Source organism: Dermochelys coriacea, chromosome 1, assembly GCF_009764565.3.
Source record: "Dermochelys coriacea isolate rDerCor1 chromosome 1, rDerCor1.pri.v4, whole genome shotgun sequence".
Classification (NCBI taxonomy): domain Eukaryota; kingdom Metazoa; phylum Chordata; order Testudines; family Dermochelyidae; genus Dermochelys; species Dermochelys coriacea.
Window position 1 is genome coordinate 142,812,825 of NC_050068.2, and position 27,387 is coordinate 142,840,211.

The 27,387-nt window shown below is 39.3% G+C and overlaps 1 protein-coding gene across 4 annotated transcripts in view; it reads right to left on the bottom strand.

Moving 5' to 3' along the window:
- Positions 1 to 27,387, bottom strand: part of APOO (apolipoprotein O) — a 90,089-nt gene that overhangs the window by 61,303 nt on the left and 1,399 nt on the right. For all 4 annotated transcript variants that reach the window (XR_006277864.1, XR_006277865.1, XM_038416659.2 and 1 more), the window contains exons 2-3: positions 10,881 to 10,991; positions 8,036 to 8,155 (exon numbers count right to left, since the gene is read on the bottom strand). Coding sequence is in view for 2 of the 4 variants with exons in the window: in XM_038416659.2 (XP_038272587.1) it covers positions 8,036 to 8,155; positions 10,881 to 10,991 (231 nt within the window). In the remaining 2 variants the exon portion in view is untranslated. The remainder of the gene's footprint in view (positions 1 to 8,035; positions 8,156 to 10,880; positions 10,992 to 27,387) is intronic.

Genomic DNA, 27,387 nt, shown 5'->3' on the forward strand with positions numbered 1-27,387 from the left:
CTCCATTTTGATTGCCACCTTTAGTGTGGCATTGTTGTGCATCCATTTTTTAACAGGGATTTGACAACTCAGTGGACAGACTGTCTAGCAAGCTGTGACAGAGCAATCAAGGGACATTGAATGGTTGTACCCTAGTGAACAAAGATTTGCTACCAGAAGACCAATGACTTTGAATGAGACTCTACCCAGAAGCCATGAGGCGGACAGACATAGCTTAGAGCAGGGACAAGCAACCTTTGGTATGCGGCCCACTAGGGTAAGTCCCCTGGCGAGCCAGGCCAGTTTGTTAGCTGTCACATCCACAGGTTCGGCCAATCGCAGCTCCCACTGGCCACGGTTCCCCACTCCAGGCTAATGGGGGTTACGGGAAGCGGCGCAGGCTGAGGGGTGTGCTGGTCGCCACTTTCCGCGGCTCCCATTGGCCTGGAGCGGCAAACCACGGTCAGTGGGAGCTGTGATCAGCCAAACCTGCGGATGCAGCAGGTAAACAAACTGGCCCCGCTCACCAAGGGGCTTACTCTGGCGGCCGCATGCCAAAGGTTGCCAATCCCTGGCTTAGAACCTGGAAATTCCCCAGGGGAAGAGCCAGGGCAAGAAATGTGTCAGGCTGTTTTAAAAAGAGGAATGTCCTAAGCAAAGGAGGCCATTCCATTGTCACGTGCAGAATGCTAGGCCAAGCAGGAAGAGCTGTCTGGCCTAAGGACTGGACCAAATCCAGGGTTCACAAATGAGGTAAGGTCAGGCTGAAGGGGACTGTGTTCAGGGGTTTGTTGTTTTCCCAAGAGCTGTAATGCTTGTGCTGTTTAAAAAGTGAAAGCATTTGTGACTAAAACATTCTTTCACTAAGCCTGGAAAAGTTATGATTTGTTCAATCTGATTATCCTATTTGTATACATGTATCATTTTCATATCTGAAGTTATGAATATTTACTGTATGCCTGTATTTCAAATGTTTTTTCTCCTGGGTAACGCCCAGAAGGTAGTTTACATCCAGTCTAGCTAGTACATTGTGACTAGAATATTCAAGTTGATGGCCCATCAGTAAACACAATGGGTAATGGAAGAAGCTTATCCCCACCTGATGGATTTTCCTGTGGACATTTTAGTCAGAATATGGGTAATGGCCCCTGCTATGATCACTGAAGCATGCAAGGCACGTGACCAACTTATGTGACACTAAACTCCACTGTTCCCGTACTTTTCCACTTGTTGAGGGCTTTGTTTGGGACAATGAAGTTCCCTAATCCTTCCACATGGCAGAAGCTATAAAAGGCCCTGGAAACATCTTCATTTTGCCTCTTTCCTGCTTTGATCTCTGGCCTATGAACTTATATTAATGGGATCATTCTAACCAAGGGACTCAGGACATTCCAATCTTTTGGAAGCAACCACAGACTTAAGACAGCGGTTTATTCCATCACTGCTACAAACCTGATCCAAGAACGTTGCAATTATTGTATGTATTTGATTCCTTTGACCATTTTAACTCTCACCTCTTTCTTTTCTCTTATAAATAAACCTTTAGACATTAGATACTAAAGGATTGGCAACAGCGTGATTATTGGGCAAGATCTGAGATATATATTGACCTGGGTTTGTGGCTAGTCCTTTGGGATCAGAAGACCCCTTTGTTTGATTAAATTGGTTTTCAATAACCACTCATCATTAAGCCTAGTGTCTGGATGGTGATACAAGGACTGGGATACCTAAGGAGACTGCATTTCTGACTTCTTGTTAGCCAATGTGAAGAGAACAAACTCTACAATTGTTGCTGGTGAGGTATATCTTGTGGAAGAATAACCACCAGTTTTGGGGTGCGTTTGCCCTATTTCTTAGCATTTTGTCCTGAATCTGGTATTTTCAGTTGTGACCCACTCAGGCACAGTGACAGGTGGTGAACATGTTTAAACAACAGGGGAGCTCCAGAGGACAGTGGCACTGGTTCTGGGGTCTACATAGCCAGATTGCAGGGTCCCATTGCCAAGAAGGGTGTCAGACACATGCTTGAGTGACATGGGCTAGGAAGAATGATCAGTTACTATCCAGACCAAGGAAGTTTAGAAGCGCATGGGATTCAGCTGTTCAATCCTATCGTAACCAACTGGTGCCTACTCAGAGAGGAGTACTGGGGCCAGAGAACACTCACTTTTATCTGTTTATTTCTAATTTGGGAAGTGGAGGTTGTTTGATATATCTATCTATCTATCTATCTATCTATCTCAACCAGGTTTTTTCTCCCATCAAACCTGGGATCTCAAACAGTTTTCTAAATTTGTTCTTGAAGGCTTTTCAATTAATTTAATAAGCCTTTTTGTATGAAATTTTTTTTTTTAAATTAGATGCAATAAATCATAAAAACACTCAACTGTACAATTCCACAAAGAACAAACATATGCAAGTTTGATACACAGGGTGATGCTCGACTAGTAAGGCAGCAGTCTAACACTTTCTCCCATCCTCAGTATTCAAAGAAAGTCCTCAGTCTCTCAGATTATCTGGTGGGGGATGATTCTTTCCCAGACATTCCACCATGTTTTTAGGGGAGTATATTTCTTCTCTTTCTTGCAGAACTCTGACTTGATGGGTCAACTTTTCCGATACTAGTATTTCCCATACTTTTTGCAAACAGTTAATTGATTTCTCTTTTACTACCTTGCAACTGTGATATTTGCTGCAGCTAAGAGTTGGATCATAAAGTTCTTTATGACTTTCAGACAGTGCAGAATTTTCACAATTATGCCAGTTATCTGACAACTGGCAACCAGCGTTCCTTAGTAGAGTTCCCAGTCTCTATCCAAAATGTCCTCATTTTTTGACAGGTCCATCATCTGTGAAGACACCCATTTCATTACATGCTCTCAAGCATTTGCCCATCCCTGCACCATAGATGCATTTGATTTTAAGACAGGTTAGGTACCATTGGTCCCTCAGGTTCATGACACACTGATCCATGTACGTTCCCAATCTTTGTTCATTTCCATATCCAAGTCCATGTTCCACGTTTTTATGAATATACTGTCTTCCTCTGGTGATGTCACACGGTTTGGAGTGGCTCATAACCGTGAGAGCCAACTTCAGGACAGACCTTCTCCCCGCCCCTCAGCTAAAGGGAGTGGAGGGAGTTGTACTCCTTTTGCTACTCCAGTACTTTGAGCTGTAATACATGAGCTTCCATCTGTTTCTGGTGTGCCCTCTCCTCAGCTTCTAGTTAGCACACCAAAGACGTGGAACTTCTTGAACTGTTCATTAGCCATGCATCTTTGGTGGGCTCTCTCCTCAGCCTCTTCGTTGGCTTTGACTGCTGCTTGGGTTGCCTCAGACTCCCTGATGCACAACTCTGCTATCATTCTCTCGTGCTTATGTTCTTTCTGTGACTATTTGTTAACTTTTAAAAACTCTCAATATCAAGTTTACACTTTCAAAAGTGCTGAGTTATGATCTATAAGACAAACTGACCTGTGGCATGTGAACCCTGCCAAGATTATTCAAATTATCACGTTGTCTGTAGTGGCTCATGACCCAGGAAAGACTGCCAAGAAAAAGGGCAGACAACCCAAACTGGTTGTATGTTCTATAATTAGATTTCACCAACCAAGTAACAAGTGTGAACTCCTAAAGCACTATAACAATATTACCATGGAGTCAAAGATACTCCCCTCAGGCATTCCAGTCTATCTTGCCACCCAGACAAACTGGATTTAGCGACAGGAAATCACTTTACACCAAAAAACAAAACAAAAAACAAAACAAACAATAATATTCAGGATACGCCCTCTACCAAAGGACCAGTTACTAACTCCTCGTCAATTTGCACCTTAGATCTCACAAAAACAACACCTGTCGCCAATTCTATAGTAAGTTATCTAAGGATTTATTAACTAAGAAAAGAAATGAGAGAGTTATTATAATGTTAAAGCAGGCAAGCATATATACGCAAATGAGTTACGGTCCATGGTTTTAAAAGGTCACAGAGATGTAGCAATCTGTTAGCTCTGAATGTCTTTTAGGGCTAACCCAAGTTGACCCTGGGGATCTCTGCTTTGGTTTTGTAGCTCTAACTTAGTGAGAGTCCAAACAGCAAAAGAGATGAAAAATTTTCTTGGCAAGCAGCTATTTTTATTTCCTTCTTCCAGAATTCAAGCTGATGGGACAAGACCTTTTGCAAGCAGCCTGTTCATTGGAAGTAAAGGACAATTAAAGTCTTTATATTGTGATGTCTCACAATGGCCCATTTAGTTTTGATAGGCCTTCTTGATGGTTAGGAGATATTCCTCCTGACTGAGGGGTGCACAGTTTTAGAGCAAACAGTTTTTAGTTACAAACCAAAATCTTAAATATTATCTTATGTGATAAAGAAAGTGAGATTAACACATGCAACAATTTACAAGCATTTCATAAAGTCTAAACACATTGTTATAAATCCAATATCCATATTAACCATACTAAACACAGGTGAAACAGACTGGTTTCCAGTAATGAACTGGTCAGTGCTTGGCTGAGGTCTAAAGCCTTGGCAAGAGCCAGCACCCAGTCTGCCAGTATCACAGTGACAACTTAAAATAACTTCCTCTAAAGATGGAAAGTAGACTCTTGTGTTTCATAGGTTCGATGAGTAATTTTTCAAAATCTATCAATTTTTTTTTTTTTTTTTTTTTTTTACTTATGATTGTTTTTGGAAGATCATGGATTGAAAATTTTCTCAGTTGCAAATATTCATACCGCAGAACTTTAATATCTTCTGCAAGCTGTTGAAGCTCTTCAGAGAAGCTACATTCAGATGGTTTGAATACCTGACCAAATCTCATATTATCAATAAGCTCCAAGGACATGTAGCTTCCCAGAATTTTACTAGAGTTGAATTCAGTGTTTTCAACTATGGACAATGGGTAAGGGCTTAGTTTTTTTTTGTTATCCCGTAGTCTATTCCTGCTCTCAAAAAAGGGTGGTTATATGTTGGTTTTAGCCTAGAGATTTCCTTTATCCCAAGGATCATAAGAGTCTGACTGTAGAACAATGTACCTGCTCTCTCATATTTATTATGGTTGAAAGTGATCCAAATTTCTTGCACAAAAATACAGTTTAATGTTTGAAAGCACCACTCCCACCTTTTGCCAAGATCTTGGTAGCCTATTTGACTTATCTTCTTGTATCCCCAAATACACTTGGTTTACATGGATTGCTAATCTTGAAGAGGTTTCCCTGGGATGATGATCGGCAACATTTGTAAGAAAAAAAATTGATTTGAGGAAAGATATTCATTATGATTAACACAATTTTACCTAGTATGAGATTCCATAGTTTGACCAAATTTCTAAATCTGTTCAAATTTCTTAATCAGAGGGTTGAAATTGTTATAAAGATCCTGCCTTTTTTTTTTTAAATACATGTACTCCTATGTATTTTAATGATGTGGTCATCCATTCCTAGATGTGCATCCCCCTTTTTTCCCCATCCCCGCCTTCAGGTCAGGGTGCATGTCAACATCCAAAAGTTCAGAGAGTTATCACAGTTTACCTTAAAACCTGAAACTTTACCCAATTTCAGTATCTCCTCTTGCACATGAGGTAATGTCTCAGAAGAGTTTGTCACAAATGCCAATGTATCATCTACATCAGTGGTTCTCAAAGCCGGTCTGCCGCTTGTTCAGGGAAAGCCCCTGGCGGGCCAGGCCAGTTTGTTTACCTGCCGCGTCCACAGGTTCAGCCGATCGCAGCTCCCACTGGCCGCAGTTTGCCTCTCCAGGCCAATGGGGGCTGCGAGAAGTGGCGCGGGCCAAGAGATGTGCTGGCTGCTCTTCCTGCAGCCCCCGTTGGCATGGAGCGGTGAACCGCGGCCAGTGGGAGCCGCGATTGGCTGCACCTGCGGACCTGGCTGGTAAACAAACAGGCCTGGTCCGCCAGAGGCTTTCCCTGAACAAGCGGCGGACCGGCTTTGAGAACTGCTGATCTACATAGGAGGTTAGATTATGCTCCCTGGGTCCTCTATATATTCCATCCATTTGGATTATTTCTACCTGTGCAAACAGCTTCAAAACCATACCAAAGAGAAGAGCCAGGGAGGTCCATCTCTGGCATACACACCTAAAAAGGGGAAATCTTTCTGATACGTTTACATTAACTCCTGTTGGGACATTTGGATGAGTATAGAACAAATATACAAAATCTGGGGCCTAAGCCAAATGCCTCCAGGGTTAAGGTGCCCTTCAGAAACTGCCAATTCACTATCAAAATCTTTTTCAGCATCTAATGATAAAAAGTGGAGTTTTTTGGTTGATTCAGATAAAAAAAACAAACAAACAAACAAACAAGAACTCTGAATGTTGTCTGTCAACTGCCTACTTAACACAAATCTGGTCTGGACTGCCTATATAGAGGAATGGATATTCCCCCCCCCACCCCAAGTTTATTTGCTTCAAATAGATCTCAGTGTCTTGATTTATCAAAGAGATGGGTCTTTATAACATGCAACTGAATAGGTCTTTACCAGATTTTGGTATTACTACAATTTGTGCATCTCACCGGGTGTTAGGGTCTTTTTCCTCTTTCAGTATTTTATTTAAGACCGCCAGTAGCATTTGTGCCAGTTGTGCTCTGAAAAATATGCAGAAATCTAGAGGGAAAACCATTCAGGGCCTTGGGAGTTATCATTTTCAAGTAATTTCAATAACTTCTATAATTTCATCAGGTTTAATCTCCTTGTCTGATTTATTTCAGGTAGCTTTGCATTAAATGAGTAAGTTTTTGTTTGTTTAGGAACAGATGGCACCAATGCAGATCTCCTATAAAAATCTGCAAGTGTCTTTATATCCTTGGAACCTTTTTCTAGTTCATTTGGATTCTTCCAGATTGGAGGCACACATTTATTATCTTATATATTATTTAAACCTCTTAGCAAGTACTAATTGCTTTTGTTGCTTTTTTGTGATAGGGTTGTATTGTAAATCTGGCTGCCTTTTCAGCCTGTAGTAGGCCTCGTTTACCTCTGGCTTCAATTAATTACTTGTGTACTTTCTGGAATTGGTCTGATGTGGATGTTTGAGTCTTTCTACTTATGTCATCATACGTCTCTTCCTTTCTAACATAGGATTCTTTGTTTATCAAGGTACCTCTAGGTACTGCTTTAAAAGAGTCTGAATGAGTGGTCTTTATGTATTTGTCTCCTAAATGGAATGGTATATGCTTAGCAATAATGACTGCTGCTCCTCTTTTGTTTGACGTAGCAGGGGAGACGTGGGATGGGGAACCAGTTACACTTAATATATTTCCTATGTTGTTCCTTGAGCTGTGTTTTTGATAGGAAAACACAACCAGTGCCACAGCTTTAAAAGCCAAAAGGGCCTCCTTTTTTAATATTGTTGTTCAGTCCTTTAACTTTTATTGTATATAATTTAATTGTACTTGAGAGAACAACAGAAAATCTAGGTGAATGATCTGTACAGAGAACAACAATGCTTTGCATATGTTATACAATTTCTATATTATACGATTTATTATGTACATTGCAGTAATCTAACTTCTTCCCTCCCTTTTCCTGCCAACTGCCACAAAAGGCAACAACCTACACAAAGAAAGGGGAGTTGGGGGTTGATAGTAACTCTGCTATTTTTCAGGTAAGGAGAAATTGTTTAAAAAAAAAAAAAAAACCTTAAGATTTGGCTGGGGGGGAAGGAGGAAGGTTTTTGCAGCTCAGACAAAGGAGATCAAGGTTGAGTTAGAAGTCTGGGGGGGGTGGGAAAGAGAAAGGATTCTAAAGTTTTGTGCGTGTTTTTTTGGTGGGTCCCCCCCACCCCAAAAAGGGGTACAAGATTTGGTGAAATATACCATGCACAATGGCAGAAAAAAAGAACCATTTCCTAATGACTAAAATATCCTTAAATATTCAGACCCCTCAGAGATCTCTTTCTATTTTTTTTTTTAAAAAAGCAATTCACTAATTCAGATCAAAACAGGTTTTAATGTCCTGTCACAAGCAAAATCCTCAATCATCCTTAACTACGGAAACATATCAGTACTTCCATAAGATAAAACTGCTATACCTGACACCAGGCTGTATATGGCTCCACAGAATGCCGCAGATATGAGATCCCCTCTTCCAATTGGGTTTGTGGTTCCTCCACATATTTAGACTCATGAGTTGGACTGGAGTAGAGTGAAAGCTGTGAATATTTGCAAACAAGAGGTTAAAAAGGTAGACTTGTACAAGAAGGTCATCAGAGCAGGAGCTGTATAATTCAACAGTGCCTAGCTCAAGACAAGAGAATAAAAATACAGTCAAGCTGTGAGAACTCTATGTGAATTAATGAATAATTACACATCATGAGGAGAGCATTACTAATTGCTCCTCTGTTCAGCCAAACAAGTTGATGGCTAATCCAATTACAGGTCTAAAAAAACAGAACATCAGACTCATTTGGTCCAAAAAAACCCACATACATAATTGTGAGAAGTGTTTCCTATACTTAGCCAGCAATATTGATTCTCAGCATTTGTATTAAGTGTACTAGATCTTAGAGCAGTCATTTTCTATATTTATCCAAGCCATTATTAAAGACATAAAGTAGTTTTTAAACTAAGTTTGGTGGACTTTTTACTTAGCAGAGGATTTGAGATTTACAGAAAATTGTAATGGTGTTATCATACGCACTGTAAGGAGAGTGATCACTTAAGATAAGCTGTTACCAGCAGGAGGGGTGGGGGGGGGAGGAAGAAAACCTTTAGTAGTGATAATCAAGGTGGGCCATTTCCAGCAGTTGACAAGAACGTCTGACGAACAGTGGAAGATGGGGGGAGGGGGACGGGAGAATAACATGGGGAAATAGTTTTAAATGGACATAAATCAGACGTCAAGAATTATAACATTCAAAAACCAGTTGGAGAACACTTCAATCTCTTTGGTCACTCGATTACAGACCTAAGAGTGGCTATCCTTCAACAAAAAAACTTCAAAAACAGACTCCAACGAGAGACTGCTGAATTGGAATTAATTTGCAAACTGGATACAATTAACTTGGGCTTGAATAGAGACTGGGAATGGATGGGTCATTACACAAAGTAAAACTATTTCCCCATGTTATTTCCCCCCCACCCCCACCGTTCCTCAGACGTTCTTGTCAACTGCTGGAAATAGCCCTCCTTGATTATCACTACTAAAGATTTTTCTTCCTCCCCCGCCCCCACTGATAACAGCTCATCTTAAGTGATCACTCTGATGAAGTGAGCTGTAGCTCACGAAAGCTTATGCTCAAATAAATTTGTTAGTCTCTAAGGTGCCACAAGTACTCCTTTTCTTGATGTGTGAATGCACCCTTCAGTTAAGACAGATGTTAGAAACAAGGGGTCACTTAGAAATAAGGCATAACGAAGTCTGCCCAGAAACTAGCACCATGTGCATGGAGGGTTCCACGGGGTATTGTTCTGACCAGTTACATGTGTCCATGGAAAACAGTGCAAGCTGGATGACTGAGAGGTAGAAGGGGAGACAGAAACAAAAAAAGATTTTGAAGAGGTCAAGAAAGCCAAGCACCAGTTTAAGCACAGAAAGAAAAGGAGTACCGGTGGCACCTTAGAGACTAACAAATTTATTAGAGCATAAGCTTTCGTGAGCTACAGCTCACTTCATCGGATGCATTTGGTGGAAAAAACAGAGGAGAGATTTATATACACACACACAGAGAACATGAAACAATGGGTTTATCATAAAACCACTGTAAGGAGAGTGATCACTTAAGATAAGCCATCACCAGCAGCGGGGGAGGGGGGGGGGGGGGGGGGGGAGGGGGGGGAGAGGAAAACCTTTCATGGTGACAAGCAAGGTAGGCTAATTAAGCACAGAGTGACTCTTGGAGAAGCCTAAAGAGATCTTTTGGGTCTGGTGCTGGCTAAACAGACTTGGGGCTGTAAGCAAAGAAGCTTCCCCTGGTTTGTTTTGTTCCCCCTGCATTTGGAGAAGCAGCACTTTTGCACATTCCTTGTGAATAAACAAGATGGTATCAAAGAATATATCAAATTCCATGATCAGTTTCTATTTCCAACTGGAACAACTTACAGGGCCTCAAATTTTGACTAGCCATTCAAATCAAAAAAAGAGGTAATGGCCAATCAATACGCAGCTTTAGTGTACAAACAAGTATGTTTTTAGTAACAGCTATCCAGATGAATGCATAACTAAAAGTGCCCATAGGCTGTTATTTCTGTAACCCTGCTTTTCACCCTGATTTTTTTTTCCATTGTTGTTCATTGTATTTTGTCCATATTTAAGCCCTGATCCTTCAGTGCAAAGTATGGGGATCCTTGTACACATGTAGAATTGCAAGCTGGTCGGTTGCACTGCAGGATTGTAAACCAGAGAGGGAAGGGACCATGTTTCATCTCTACAGTGAATGATAAATACAGTTGTATTTTAAGATAGACAGGCTTTTGGCTTTGTTGCTTTATGTAAGCCTGCAAATGAAAGCCAACAGAACTCATCATATAAACAGCACACAGTTGCTGGAGAAAAAGCAGGAGATAAAGACATTCCTGTGGATTAGATACACTAGTATTGGCAGCTTTCTTAGGACAGAAAGCTACTCAATGAAAAATATTTTATTAGAGGATTTCAGATAAGGAAAAAGAATATTTTGTACATGAGCAAGTCTCAAAATGTCAAACAGATCTCAAAACATATAATTAGGAAAAGTAAAAACAGAGCTTATGGACTTTTCCATTGCAAGTTTAAATTAATTATGCTTTTTTCCTTGTAATATGAAGACAGACATGCAAACATTTTTGCCCTCCCAAAGTAAATGATCTTACTCTGTTAGACATGTGCTTCTTAATCTGCTAACATTACTCCATCATCACCAAAACACTATGAATACAAGCAGAACGCCAGGGTCTTACCTCATCAATTTTTAGCAACTCTTTTTTTGGAGTTTCCTTCTCTGAGGATGAAGCATATACTTGGATGGACAGCAAGCTCAGACTAGCAGGTGCAGCCCCAAGACGCATTACCTAAACACAGTATACGATTATATACAGTTTATGGACTCAGCTGGAAACACGTTAGACAAGTATGTTTGAATACTTTCCATACACAGAGCTATATGCACAGCACATATAAACCTGAGTTGTGGTCAGTGGCAGGCACTGAAGAATGTAACATGCTCAACACTAAGAGCCAAAATACTCAGAAACTCAGATGTAGAGTTGCATGGCACAATATCTAGGAGTGTATATTTCCTGCATTTTCACCTCATAAGATTTCCCCCCACACACACTTAAATTACAAAATTATGACCAAATTTTGAATTGTAAGTACTTGAAGCCGTGTTCTTAAATTTATAATTCACCCAATTTTACTGAAGTGGGATTTGGAGGTGTCATCACATTTCCTCCAGTAGAACCTGCTCAGCACCTGTGAAAGACAGCCCACTTCTACGAATGACAGGTTTCAGAGTAGTAGCTGTGTTAGTCTGTATTCGCAAAAAGAAAAGGAGTACTTGTGGTACCTTAGAGACTAACAAATTTATCTGAGCGTAAGCTTTCGTGAGCTACAGCTGACTTCATCGAATGCATCCGATGGAGAGCTGTAGCTCACGAAAGCTTACGCTCAAATAAATTTGTTAGTCTCTAAGGTGCCACAAGTACTCCTTTTCTTTTCACTTCCACTAAGGTGCCAAAATACCAAAGTTCTGACACATAATCCCAGCCATCTCAGTGACTCAGAAGTACCTCCTACCTACATCACATAGGAGCCTTGAATTAAGAGTGCTAGAGACAGTGCTTAGTTTCTAGAGAGGTGCCAGGGCTCAAGCAATTTTTTTTACTTTTATAACTTATGCAGCAAGCTCATAGTTGCTGTGGCTAAGAACTGTCCACGCTAGAGGTGCCTGGGTTCAGCCCTAGCACAAATTAAGCACTAGCAACAGAGGTGATGTTGCCAGCTTCAAGTAAGGAGGAAAGACTATGCTACCTTTGAAAAGCCTTTGTATCTGAATATATAACAGGACTACCATCTTGAAAGCAGATCTTTCCCATTTCCAGGATATGTGCTTCAATGCATCTTTTAAACAGACAGCAAAGAGTGATGGAGTTTAAAACAGAAACAAATGTAATATGTGGCCAGTCAAGATGACTGTGAACTGAAACTGGGAGCAAGGAAGATATTTTTCCAAGAGATATATTTGGCCCCACAGCTAGCCCAGAACAAGAAGTTTAATCCAAAAAAGCTGGTTAACCAATATGACGGGGTGGACAACCTGTGGCTCCGGAACCACATGCGGCTTTTCAGAGGTTAATATGCGACTCCTTATATAGGCTCCGGGGCTGGAGCTACAGGCGCCAACTTTCCAGCGCGCAGCGGGGTGCTCACTGCTCAACCCTTGGCTCTGCCACTGGCCCTGCAAACTGATAGACATCATGGCCCCCAGCAGAAGGCAGTTCACCAGGACTGAGTGCAGTGGAACAAGCCATATGTGACTCTTGGTCTGCCATGTGGTCTAGAGATGGCTGGCACTACCCCAAGTGAATGTAGTATCAGCCCAGAAGAGGCCAGAGCTAGACATGGTAGGAAAGGTGCTGAATACCAAGCAAGGTCTGCCTGAGAAGCTTCTGTCCACCCCTTGAGAAATAAAGTTCCTTTATACCAAAGTCAATACACCCTTCAGCATAGCTGCTCTGCAAAGTGGAGGGGAATGCAAATTGGCCCCTTGTGTAACAATGGGGGTGAACCTGGCACACTATATTTTCTGTGCTCTAACATCTCAAAAAAACAACCAAATAGAATCTTAGCAAAAACTTCTTAAAGCTCTTTACTCACGTGCCAAGACATATCATGTGAAAACTAGCTCATAGGATCATATATTTTTCAGGAAGTTTTAAGTGTTTGAAGGAGAAGGTGGGGGGAGGAGGAGGATAGAAAAACTGTTGCTTACAATGAAAGTGCTTTATCAGCCATAACTAGTGCCTTGCTAGCACAGCTCTATATCAAAACAATACTCTTGCCAGAACCATAAACTCTGTTACACAGCAGAGCAAAGATGTGACCTACTTTGTTAAAAAAAAAAACATTTGCTTAAGCTAACAAGAAGCCTTTACACACACATTAATAGGCCTTGACAAGAATATAAATAATATTTAATCCATGATTAATTCTAGGGTGTACTCTTTCTGCCTACTGCCTACCTACTTGCCTTGGTTATTTTTATTTTGCTGCAAGCCTATTTTACCACTAATCAGACAAAAATCCAAAGTGCAATTTCATTTGTAAGTACTCCTTCAAGAAATGTATACACATTGGGATTTTTCAATAAGTTTTTCCAAAACCATAACAAACAGTTCAAATATTTAAAGTTAGCATATGTTTCACACAAAGTAGTAATAAACTAAACAATTTTATTGTGAGCTACTAAACCATGAACTACACTTCAAAGAAGTCAGTAACTAGGGATAAATTCCTTTGTGATATAAAGCTTCAAAAATGCAACTCCAAAATGGTTCTCCACTTCTCTGATAAACTATGCACAAAATCTAATTTTCCTGTATTTAGCATGTGCAGATACAATGTTTGTGCCTTCAATCCAATCTCCTCTGCAATGAGAGTTCATTGTAGAAACATCCCATATTTATAAAAAACAAGCTGCTTTCACTAAATTATCTTGTCTTAATGACAACTCCAACGTAAGAAAACAAATTAATAATCTACTGTACTGTTAGGCAGCAGACCAAAGTTTAAATAAGTAGTTATGTATTTATAGAAGAGAAAAATCAGTATTTAAATTTTCAAGTAGTCGTCTTCTTTCAGAGAAAAACCTCATTGACTATATTATTTTCAGATTGTTCGAGGTTTCTCTTTTCTGCAGTATCATATTACAATAGAAAAAAATAATTTAGAAAAGAAAACACAGGGATGTGAGCTACTGGGACTTCAAAGGAACTTAGATATAGGAAGAATACGTAGGAGTATTACCACTGTTTCTTTGTTAAGAAATTAGATTATGTAACTGTAACCAATGGAGCAAAAGTATTAAATCTAGTACAGTAGAACCTCAAAAATTACGAACACTTTGGGAATGGAGCTTGTTCATAACTCTGAAATGTTTGTAACTCTGAACAAAACATCATGGTTGTTCTTTCAAAAGTTTACAACTGAACATGGACTTAATACACCTTTGAAACTTTACTATGCAGAAGAAAAATGCTGCTTCCCCCTCCCCCTTTTTTTTAGTAGTTACATTTACTACAGTACTGTATTTGTTCCCTCCCTCCTTTTTTTCTCCCCTCTGCTTCTGCCTGATTGCATTTTTCTGGTTCCAAATGAGGTGTGTGGTTGACTTGTCAGTTCGTAACTCTGAGGTTCCATGGTAATTTTTTTTAAAAGTGATATATAAAAAGTCTCACCAAAGTATATATTATATGGCCCCATTCCAGCAACCTGGGAGAACCACACCTCAGTTCTAAAATAAGAGTCAGTATTTATAGGGGTGCTCCCTTGCTCTGTCAGTGTGTTAGATTTATTGTTTATACTGTAGTGGTATCAGAAGTTCACCAGGCACTTCCAAGGGGGTGGTTTTTATTTATTTTATAATGAGAACAAAAACTAATTTACGGTATAAGAATATATTAATCTTCCACTTCTAAAGAGAGGGCACTCTTCAAGTCACAGCAGCACTGTAATGGCCCTATACATCAATGAAGTTTATAGCACACAAAACCATTGCTAACAGATGTTTTATATACATAGAAACATTATTTACTTTAGATCGTGAAAGGTAACTTGTCCCGTTTTCCGTTTTCAGAATTTACTTTAGGATCTGATTTTGTAATACTATACTAAGAATAATTCCTAACTTATCTATTTTCGAAAGCTTTCTGATATTAATTGTATCTTCAACTTGCTTCACTCTTACTGCTATTCAGTGGGTACCAAAAAAGACTGCATAAGTGCACAATTTTTCTCCAGCCAGTGCTCTGTATTTTCATAGGTAAAAATAAATAAATAAATAAATAAATAAAATAAAGAAGTGACACGGGTTGCTTTTGCAAATTGTGAGCAGAGATCAGCTTTATTTGTAGAGCAAACTATATCAGCAAACTTGTGGGGGAAGGCTATCATATTTCATCTTCCATTGTTTTGTTTTACTTTCTACAGTCTCAAAAATATTTAACAATTTAAAAAATTCCCATAGGAAAAATAAATCCTATTCTGCCTCACAAGATAAACAGGAAAAAGGAGCTAAGGGACAAAGTGGAGCTTTTTTCTGTGATGATTTCTTCTACGTAAATTTCCTAGGGCTTTTCACACAAACACTTAGCTTGGGGCAGGCTGGAGTGTAAATCTACCCCACACCAGCCTGCCACATTCTAAGGGTCTGTGTGGACCCTGCTGCTGCACACTAAAAGTTCCCTAGTACTCTTTGATCTAACCCATTTCAAACGGGGGTAGATTAAAGTACACTAGAGAACTATTAGTGCAGGGCAGCAAGATCCACACGAACACAGTGCACTGGAGGATAGTACAGTGTACATTTGCACTCCAGCAAACCATATGTTTGTGTAGACAAGCCCCGAGGCTTCTGGATTGCCTTTGTTTTTTTAAAACTGTCAGCTTCTCAAGACTGGAGAATCTTAAATGCACTCCTAATGAAGGGGGGGGGGGGCAATCACTGCCCTAGTACACAGAGAAGGTGTTCTTTCCCTCTTGTGTCCTGGAGTACAAATATCAAGAAGGAACAAATGTCTATTTCTCCATTGCCTGAAGTCAGAGGGCTGATTTTAGACACTGGGATTTGCCCAGCTGTGATGGTAATATCCAAAATGAGACAGATACTCCATAATTATCTACCACGGATGCATCACACTTCCTCTAAATTAAACATCTGTACTAGCAGCTGTAAGAGAGGATATTGAACTGGATGCACCATATGCGACTTAGAATGCAGATCCTATGTTCCTAAAATATCCCTTCAAACATTCATTTTCTGCACTAACCACTGAGATTGATGCATCATTATAGCATCCTCTACTGGCACTGGCTACCCCCCACTGCCGTAAACAAATTCTGAAAGGTATGTTTTAAAAGAAAACTGATAACTCTTACAAACAAAATAAAACAGACAAATAATTGTACGGTCAAGAGTGTAACACAAATTAAGTGCTATTTACATAAGCCAAACTGTCAAAGTTGGAATCCTGAAATAGACTTTATTTTCAGAAACACTTAGTACCCACAACACTCCCCACTGAATTCAAGGGTAGATGTCAGTATTCAGACCCTCTGTAAATCAGGGTACTTCTATTTAGGTGCTTAACTTTAGACAGCCAGGTTTGAAAAGTTTTGTCTTTATAAGTACCTATTATATCTTTAGGAAAAAGTTGGATGGCTTGGAAAGCAGAAGTGAATTCAATCATTTATGATCTGGTTGCTTACTTATTCAGCAAACTAGACATGATGCCATATTTGAAACAAATGACTTTTGGGATGGAAAGTTTTGCCTTCTCACCCTCTCTTGCTACAGAAAAAGTAGAAGCTGGAATTTCACAGAACCAAAACACTTTATACCTGCCCTGTGCAGGAAAAGAGAGACATACATACCAGCTACCAAACAACTGTAATTTTAAAACAAATTTTGTTTTCTTTTTAAAAAGTCATTTGATATAAATGTTTTACACTGACATTTTAAAGTTAACGTTTTATTTTAAACATTAATTAGGCAAGAGTATCAGTTTCAAGATCTCCAGAGGCAACTAATACATATCCTCTTGCCCTGAAAGAAGAAACAAAATATTCAAAAACAAAGGAGAACGTTCAAACTACTAGATTTGGGTCAGGCAACAGTTTGCTCACCCTCCTTCTTGTAAAGAGATCAACTACCAAGTACTATAACTTCAGAGGGGGTAGCAGTGTTAGTCTGTATCAGCAAAAATAATGGAGTCCACGTGGCACCTTAGAGACTAATGAATTTATCTGGGCATAAGCTTTCATAGGCTAGTACCCACTTCATCAAATGCATGGAGTGAAAAATAGAGTAGGCAGGTATAAATATAAGAAAGAAAAGGTACATGAAAAGATGGGAGTTGCCTTACCAGGCGGGCGGGTGGGGGGTGGTCAATGCTAATGAAACCAATTCAATCAGTGTGGATGTGACCCATCCCCAACAGTTGAGAAGAAGGGGTGAATATCAACAGAGGGAAAAATTTACTTTTTGTAGTAACCCAGCTACTCCCATCACCTACAGCCCCCAACTAAAACCTTTCCAGCACATCATCAAGGATCTACAACCTATCCTGGAGGACAATCCCTCACTCTCACAGACCTTGGAAGACAGGCCAGTTCTTGCTTACAGATAACCCCCCAAACCTGAAGCAAATACTCACCAGCAACTACACACCACACAACAGGCGCACTATCTCAGAAACCAATTCCTGCAATAAAGCCCGTTGCCAACTCTGTCTGCATAGCTATTCAAGGGACACAATCATAGGACCTAACCACACCAGCAACACCATCAGGGGATCGTTCACCTGCAGATCTAACAATGTGATATATGCCATCATGTGCCAGCAATGCCCTTCTGCCATGTACATTGGCCAAACCGGACAATCTCTACGTAAACGAATAAATGAACACAAATCAGACATCAAGAATTGTAACTTTCAGAAACCAGTAGAACACTTCAATCTCCCTGGACACTCAATAACAAACTTAAAAGTGGCCATTCTTCAACAAAAAAAACTTCAAACACAGATTTCAATGAGAAACTGCAGAACTAGAATTAATTTGCAAACTGGACACCATCAAATTAGGCCTGAATAAAGACTGTGAGTGGCTTGGTCACTACAAAAAATAAAATTGATATTCACCCCTTCTTGTCAACTGTGGGGAATGGGCCACATCCACCCTGATTGAATTGGCCTCATTAGCACTGAGCCTCCCGCTTGGTAAGGCAACTCCCATCTTTTCATGTGCTGTATATTTATACCTGCCTACTGTATTTTTCACTCCATGCATCTGATGAAGTGGGTTATAGCCCATGAAAGCTTATGCCCGAATAAATGTGTTAGTCTTTAAGGTGCCTTGTTGTTTTTACTACAGTCTTGTGACACAAAGTTTGTGTTCTACAATTAGATGTGTAAATTAGAGATCAAATCTGCTGTTGCAAGCAATTTGTTCTACTGAGACCGTGGGCAGGAAGTGATTACGTAAAGATCAAGGGGAAAAAACAGCAGTTCAACATGTGATATGAATCTAACCAATGAAAAATAATTTCGAGTTTAGCTTCTCTAAATTTATCAACATAGTACAGTTTGCTCAGCTTTGGACTTGAGAATTTTGTCCTTTCTTATCACTAGTTTCTTCATTTATATACAAAGTAACAAATTCTTAAAACAAGTGGTTTCATCTAGTGTAGTAATTTAATTGGAAACAAACTATATACATTTTACATTATGTTAGTTTTTCTGACAGACAATAACTGGCAATTCTTTCTTGTCCTAACTGTAAAGCTACAACTAACAAAATATCATGCAGGCATATTAGCCAAGAGCAAATGGTTGCCTTAGAAAGTAAAAGCACCGAATAAATTTTAACAGGTTTTAAAACAAAACCCCATACTCTATAAGTATCGAAAGACTTAAATATTCCAAAGTTTGGAAATAGCATGTGTATTCTGAGAAAAGAGGAACAGACAGCAATGGAAATGCATGAATTTAAGAAGCAGAAAAACCTCAGAAAAAAATATGCTGTTCTGTTGAGGTTAAAAACCCCTACTAATGTATACTTTGAACCAGTACTGAATGTCAATAACGAGAAGGAAAGAAAATGTGATTAAAATGTTAATGTGTATTTAGTATATTTGTACTATTTATATTTTGATATAGTCGGTAAAGAGAGCTCAAGGATAACTGTAATCAACTTGAAGAGTAGCAAAATTAAAAATCAGTCTGAGCCTGAATCATGACTACCTAACAAGAAGCTGTTTTCACAGTGAAAAGCAACAGCAAAATAACATGCTGTTAAAAGTGGACAGATAATTCCAATCTAGCAGAGCTTTTGACTGTAAATCACTGGAATTCAAACAAAAATTAATGAGTTACCACACACACCACCTCCATTTTCTGGAGTGAATTTTACGAGTGATTTTACAATTTTAAGGCTTTCACTTCTAATGCCAACTTTGCTGATCATCACCACTTGGAACTATGGGGCATATACAATATAACCTCAGAGTTCCAAACACCTCAGGAATGTAGGTGTCAGAGTAGCTGCTGTGTTAGTCTGTATTCACAAAAAGAAAAGGAGGACTTGTGGCACCTTAGAGACTAACAAATTTATTTGAGCATAAGCTTTCGTGAGCTACAGCATCCGATGAAGTGAGCTGTAGCTCACGAAAGCTTATGTTCAAATAAATTTGTTAGTCTCTAAGGTGCCACAAGTCCTCCTTTTCTTCTCAGGAATGTAGGTTGTTCGTAACTGAAATGTTCTTAACTCTGAACAAAACGTTATGACTGTTCTTTCAAAAGTTTACAACAGAATATTGACTTAATACAGCTTTGAAACTTTACTATGCAGAAGAAAAATGCTGCTTTCCCTTTATTTTTTTTAGTAGTTTATGCTTAACACAGTACTGTCCTGTATTTGCTTTCTTTTGGTCTCTGCTGCTGCCTGATTGAATACTTCCAGTTCCAAATGAGGTGTATAGTTGACCGGTCTGTTCGAAACTCTGGTGTTCATAACTCTGAGGTTCTAATGTAGTGAAAAAATATAGCTTACAAGGGAAATTAGTACAAATCATCCATTCAAATGACTGTAAAATTCACAAGTCCCCACTTGATTTGGTATGAATAGAGCTAGTCAGGACTTTTCTGACAAGACAGGTTGTCATCAGAAAATACCACTTTGTCAGAACCAAAATATTTTGGAAAAGTATCTATTTCATGGAATCATAGAAATTGTAGGGCTGGAAGGGATCTTGAGAGGTCATCTAGTCCAACCCCCACACACTGAGGCAAGATTAATTAAACACAGACCTCACTGACAGATATTTGTCAAACCTCTTCTTAAAAACCTCCAATGAGTAGGATTCCACAACCTCCCTTGGTAACCTACTCTATTGCTTAACTAGTCTTATAGTTTGAAAGATTTTTCCTAATAGCTATCCTACATTTCTCTTGATGCAAATTAAGCTGATTATGTCTTGTCCTACCCTCAGGGGACATGGAGAACAACTGATCACCATTCTTTTTATAACAATCTTTTACATATTTGAAGACTCAAGTCCTCACCTTCGACTATCTTCTTTTCTTTAGGCCAAACAAACCCAACTTTTTCAAGAGCCAGATCTATGCTACAAGTTTTGTTGGCATAGCTATGCCACCCAGGGTGTTAAAAAACAAACAAACAAAGAAACATCCATCCCCTAGTCACCATAGCTATGCCAAGATAAGTGTGTTTCTGTTGGCCCAGTGCTGGTCCTGGAGCCAGTATTATACTATGTATTTGGAGGAGCAAACCTTTCTTCTGTCAACCTATGTTGTATCTCCAGCTGCGGTCTCTGCTGATATAGCTACACCAGTACAGCTGTATTGGCAGAGTCCATGTGGCATAGACCAGCCCCTTTCCTCAGAGGTCATATTTTCTAAATCTTTTATCATTTTTGTTGCTCTCCTTCTGGCAGAACCCTGCCTAGTTTCCTACCAGCTTCTCAGGAGCCCCAGGTCTTCCAGGGTCCGCAGCTCTGGAGCAGCCCTGCTATGTGCTGTGCCCCAGGATTGGGGACCCGAGAACTTTCAGGATCCCTGCAGCACGGCTGCAGTGCCGGATCCAGAGTGAATGAAAAATCAATTATTTAAAAAATAAAAAAATAAAAATCAGATTTTTGAAGAAAAAATTATCTAAAGATAGTTTTAATTAAGATACATTATAACTCAAAGATATCTTATCATGGAATAGGGATTATAAATTCTAATTCTATAGTATGAGACAATATATTCATGTAATGTTTAAGAAAAGTTTTGTAAATGAGTTCCAATAGTTCATGGATTAGGGACCCAATTTTATGGGGTTCTAGGAGTTTCTGTACAGATTATTTAGGTTAATCTTTCTATCTAGAAGATACCATCAGAGATGCTTAGTTTTGCAATTCTCAAACTGTGGATTTGTCTCTCCAGAGATAACAGCAAAAATGTTTTAAAAATAAATAAATAAATAAATAGAGGTGAGAAATAACACATCTCAACCCTACTGTCCCTCTGCAAATTTGTGTACATAAAGTCATTCCCTAACCTCTCTCTAAAAGTGCAAAGTTTCAAAAAGTTCAATGAATAGACAATTGTTGGGGGCAGAGTAGATCTGGACAAGGAGAAGTCTGGAGATAAATGTGAGAAGGGAGGGACAGGCAGTAGAAACAAAAGTGAAACTGTTTGAGCAGAATATTCCAGAAGTCTTGAGGTCTTTCTGAGTGCAGCCTTCATGATGAAGTGAGCTGTAGCTCACGAAAGCTTATGCGCAAATAAATTTGTTAGTCTCTAAGGTGCCACAAGTACTCCTTTTCTTTTTGTGAATACAGACTAACACGGCTGCTACTCTGAAACCTTCATTAATTTGAGATCTACCATACCATTCTCTCACTAGAAGGGAAAACCTATAATGGCAGCGGGCTGTAAAAGAGACCCAGTTTGGGAATAAGAACCATTTAAGAAATATATGTTTACTGATGTTTTAAAGAAAGTCACACCAGTGAACTGGTGGAAGTCATTTCAGCGCTTGGATTCAGAGACTGTTGAAGTGATAATCTCACTTTTAACAGCAGTAGCTTCTTCTGCTGTAGAAATAATATTTTCTTCCTTTGGACTAAGAATTTTAGTTATAAGCTGGGGACGCATCAATTAGAAGTAACGGAAGAGGAGAAGGACCTTGGAGTATTGGTTGATCATAGGATGACTATGAGCTGCCAATGTGATATGGCTGTGAAAAAGCTAATGCGGTTTTGGGATGCATCAGGAGAGGCATTTCCAGTAGGGATAAGGAGGTTTTAGTACCGTTATACAAGGCACTGGTGAGACCTCACCTAGAATACTGTGTGCAGTTCTGGTCTCCCATGTTTAAAAAGGATGAATTCAAGCTGGAGCAGGTACAGAGAAGGGCTACTAGGATGATCCGAGGAATGGAAAACTTGTCTTATGAAAGGAGACTTAAGGAGCTTGGCTTGTTTAGCCTAACTAAAAGGTTGAGGGGAGATATGATGGCTCTCTATAAATATATCAGAGGGATAAATACAGGAGAGGGAGAGGAATTATTTAAGCTCAGCACCAATGTGGACACAAGAACAAATGGGTATAAACTGGCCACCAGGAAGTTTAGACTTGAAATCAGACGAAGGTTTTTAACCATCAGTGGAGTGAAGTTTTGGAATAACCTTCCAAGGGAAGCAGTGGGGGCAAAAGATCTATCTGGTTTTAAGATTCTACTCGATAAGTTTATGGAGGAGATGGTATGATGGGATAATGGAATTTTGGTAAGTAACTGATCTTTAAATATTCAGGGTAAATAGGCCAAATCCCCTGAGATGGGATATTAGATGGATGGGATCTGAGTTACTATAGAAAATTCTTTCCTGGGTATCTGGCTGGTGAATCTTGCCCATATGCTCAGGGTTTAGCTGATTGCCATATTTGGGGTCGGGAAGGAATTTTCCTCCAGGGCAGATTGGAGAGGCCCTGGAGGTTTTTCGCCTTCCTCTGTAGCATGGGGCATGGTTGACTGGAGGGAGGCTTCTCTGCTCCTTGAAGTTTTGAACCATGATTTGAGGACTTCAATAGCTCAGACATGGGTGAGGTTTTTCATAGGAGTGGTGGGTGACATTCTGTGGCCTGCGCTGTGCAGGAGGTCGGACTAGATGATCAGAGTGGTCCCTTCTGACCTTAGTATCTATGAATCTATGAATCTATGACTAATTCATTTCAAATTGAGAAATTTTTGGGACCTGAAAAAGCAGGAAAGTGTGTTTTTCTTTTCCAGATTATGAACAAACAGGAAAATGAAGGTGAAGATGACTGTGTTAGCTGCAGAAGCCAATATTTTAAGTTTCTCATTTTGACCTGGCTGACGTAGTCGATTTAATTTATTTTTTTAAAATGTTTCATGTAACTATTTTACTTAAAAACAAACCTGTTTTTAAAAAACTTGAATGTTTAACTAAAGACAAAAATTCACATACTTGTTTTGTTAAAATATTATGTGTTTGCTGTTGAAGAAAAAAATACAGAATACATAACATTGTTTTAGTTAAATAAAACAATTTAAATGTCTGTCTGGTGATGATCTCATCTTAATAAAGCATGGCAAGAAAATCCTCCAAATATTAATTATTAACCTGTTAAATTGGAGATAGTTCACCCCCCAATGACTTCATAAATATCTGCTTCAATTACCTTTGGTAAATGAAATAACCAAACAATTATTCATTTTCTGTTATAGCTGTAAAACTAATCTGAAAAGTTTTCAAAATAAATCACTTTTAAAATGTATAGTATGTACCTTCTAAAAATGAAACCTACATCTATCTCTGAGTTGTGAAGAATATATATTAAGGTTTGTAACAACAAACAAGAATGCACTTTTATGTAGAAATAGATGATTAGTTTGAGTCTTCCTGACTAGTGATTTAAATCAATCATGATTTAAATCAAATCAACCCTGCCTCGCTCCAAGGTAAAGAGTCTTGAAGCCCTGAGAAACACTGCTCAGAGTTTCCTGGTAGGAGCCTAGAAGCCCTCAGAACCACAGCTGAGATGGAAGCCTCAGAACTTGGGTGCCTAGTCTCTCAGATTCAAATTCCTTTCACAATTTTTGAAACCAAAAACATTTAAATTATTTCCAAAAGAGTTTAAGGTTCTCCCCTTTTGTGAGAAATTTCAAATTCGACATTTCGCTGCAAAACAGAACTAAATTTGTTTTCAAAATTTTGGAATTTCCCACAGAAAGAAATGTTGACTTTCAGCCAGTTCCACTTGTCAATTCCTACTACTTGTCAATAGATGGCACTAGAGACCATTACTGTCACACTGAAAAAATATTACACATTTTAATGGCAACATTTACAAGTGTGGTTTCTGCAGCGAATCCACTTAAGATTGTAGATTGCTAAATGAAAGTGAAAATGCAAGTCATATGACATCTTGAATCTGTAATTAAATTGTTGTTTATCCTGAACACTGATAATATGCACAGCAATGCACAATAATGCACAATAAATCCATTAAAAAATTCATTTTGAGGTCATCGATTAGCTACAATTCAACACCATACTGGATGTTTTAGGGTACTACTCTGTGGAACATAATAAAGTTGTGCCAAACTCTGTGGGCCTTGTGACATCATGAGTTTTAAGATATCTGGGGGAACATGACAGTAAATTACATCTATCGTGTTCAATTTAACTTTATTTTTTTTTTGGTCAAGAACCTTATGAACTCTCTGAAACCTATGAACATATATCCTTTCTGGACATTAATTGCAGGCATAACTGTAACACATTCTCTCTTTGGACACGAACACTCACGGTACTCAAGCTATTTACAAGCTCCTGTTAACTAACTCCCAATAGCTCACACTAACTAACTAAAAAGATTGCATAAGGAGAGAAAATTAGAAAGAACAATGTCTAAAATGCTATCCTGATATATTTTACCTGACACAATTATGTTAAAATATCATTATGAGCAACAGGAGTCTTGTAAAACATTCAGTGTAACTAATGTGAAATTAAAAAGAAAAGGAGTACTTGTGGCACCATAGAGACTAACAAATTTATTTGAGCATAAGCTTTCGTGAGCTACAGCTCACTTCATCGGATGTGAGCTGTAGCTCATGAAAGCTTATGTTCAAATAAATTTGTTAGTCTCTAAGGTGCCACAAGTACTCCTTTTCTTTTTGCGTATACAGACTAACATGGCTGCTACTCTGTAATGTGAAATTAATCACTTTAAAAGTCAGTTATCTTCAGCTAATTCAGCAGTAGTTATAAAAAACATTCCTAAAACTGTGCTGGCCAAAGCTGTAACTGAATACATGAATAAAAATGCTTCAGGCACTACAGAGGATAGTAAACAAAGACATGGACATGTTAATTTCACAGCAATACAACTGAGTAAGAAAAAAAGTTGCTAAACAGAAAGTGACAAAAATGGGAACAACAGTGTTTTGGAACTTCTAGAACACTGTAAACAAGCAAGTAGAAAGTAAAAGATAGGCACTGAAAGATTTGTATAGTACATTCATAAATTTCTAAAATCTTGAAAACTATTTCAGTATTTAAGGGGTGATCTTTGTAGTTCATTAGTAGTAATAAATATATTGTAGAAATGTCTTGGTCTACGCTACAGAGTTAGGTCGATGTAAGGCAGCTTACATCGACCCAATTATGTCTGTGTACACACTACAGCCATTGTAAGTACCCTACTAGACTGACATAACTCCACCTCCACGAGAGGCACAGGGTTTATATTGGTGTTAGAGCAATGCGGTATCCCTGAAGAGACTAGACTTACACTGGCTGTCATTCTTGTCAATTTCATGGTCCCATACTGGAGCCGTGAAATTGACAAGAAAGCTGGGCTGTCACAGCTGCAGGGAGCCCTGGTGCTTCACAGAGGCTCCCAGCTACCCCTTCCCTGCGAGGAGTGCTGGTACTGCTTGGAGGCTCTTGGCTCCCCACTGCTAGGAGCCCAGCTCCCCCTCCCCCCAAACTCTCAGCTGGGCTCCCAGCGGGGAGTTCCATGTCCTGAATCTGGGCAGCTCCCAGCAGAGAGCCTTGTGGGAGCCTAAGGTGCAGCCTGGTGGGGAGCTGGGAGCCAGGCAATCAGTGCCCACACGGTCCTTTAAGTCTGTGGAAGCACTCCTGGTGAGATTGCACACTACTGACAAAAGGAAGGTAGCACGGATATGAAACACAGCACTAATCACTGTTGTAGTTGTATGTCGACCTAGCATAGGCTGACATATTTTTAGTATATATGTGCCCTTAGACTTCAAACTTGGCAATTTCACATGATATGCTAAGTCAGGATATTTCCCTGTGCTGCTGTATTTTCTTTTGAATGAAACCAAACTATTCTAAAAAGAAAAAGGAGTACTTGTGGCACCTTAGAGATTAACACAGCTGCTACTCTGAAACCAAACTATTCTAATTCACCTCCAATTAATTTGTGCTGTTTATTACATTTGGAGCAACAGGTAAACAAATAGCTACTCTGGAGGGATGTGTTCTGTAACCAGCCAATCCTGGAAAGGCTACATATGCCTAGAGTTAAGCCCATGTTGAAATTTACATAAGAATGGCCACACTGGGTCAGATCAATGGTCCATCTGGCCCAGTATCTGGTCTTCTGACAGTGGCCAATGCCAGGTGCTTCAGAGAGAATGAATAGAACAGCCAATCATCAAGTGGTCCATCCCCAGCTTCTGGCAAACAGAGGCTAGGTGGTGTTGCATCCCTGGATAATAGTCATTGATGGACCTATCCTCCATAAATATATCTAGTTCTTTTTTGAACCCTGTTAGAGTTTTGACCTTCACAACAACCTCCAGTAAAGAATTCCACAGGCTGACCGTGCGTTGGGTGAAGTAGTACTTCCTTTTGTTTGTTTTAAACCTGCTGCCTATTAATTTCATAAGGTGATCCCTAGTTCGTGTTGTGAAGGAGCAAATAAACACTTCCTTATTAACTTTCCCCACACCAGTCAAGATTTTATAGACCTCTGTCATATCCCCTTTAGTCATCTCTTTTCCAAGCTGAAAAATCCCAGTTTTATTAATCTCTCTTCATATAGAAGCTATTCCATAGCCCTAATCATTTTTGTTGCCCATCTCGGGACCTTTTCCAATTCCCATATATCTTTTTTGAGATAGGGCAACCAGATCTGCATGCAGTATTCATATGGGCATACCATGGATTTATATTATAGAGGCATTATGATTTTTTTATCTTATCTCTTTTCTAATAGTTCCTAACATTGTTAGCCTTTTTGACTGCTCCAGCATCTAGAGTGGATGTTTTCAGAGAACTATCTACAGTGACTCTAAGATCTCTTTCTTGAGTGGTGATACAAAATGATGGGATCTAAATACGGTATGTATAGTTGGGATTATGTTTTCCGATGTGCATTACTTTGCATTTATCAACACTGAATTTCATCTGCCATTTTGTTGCCCAGACACCGAGTTTGGAGAGATCCCTTTGCAACTCTTTATAGTTTGCTTTGGAATTAGCTATCTAGAGTAATTTTGTATCACCTGCAAATTTTGCCACCTCACTGTTTACCTCTTTCTCTTGATCATTTATGAGTATGCTGAACAGGCCTGGTCTCAACAGACTTCCAGGGGGAGTGCACTATTTACCTCTCCCTATTC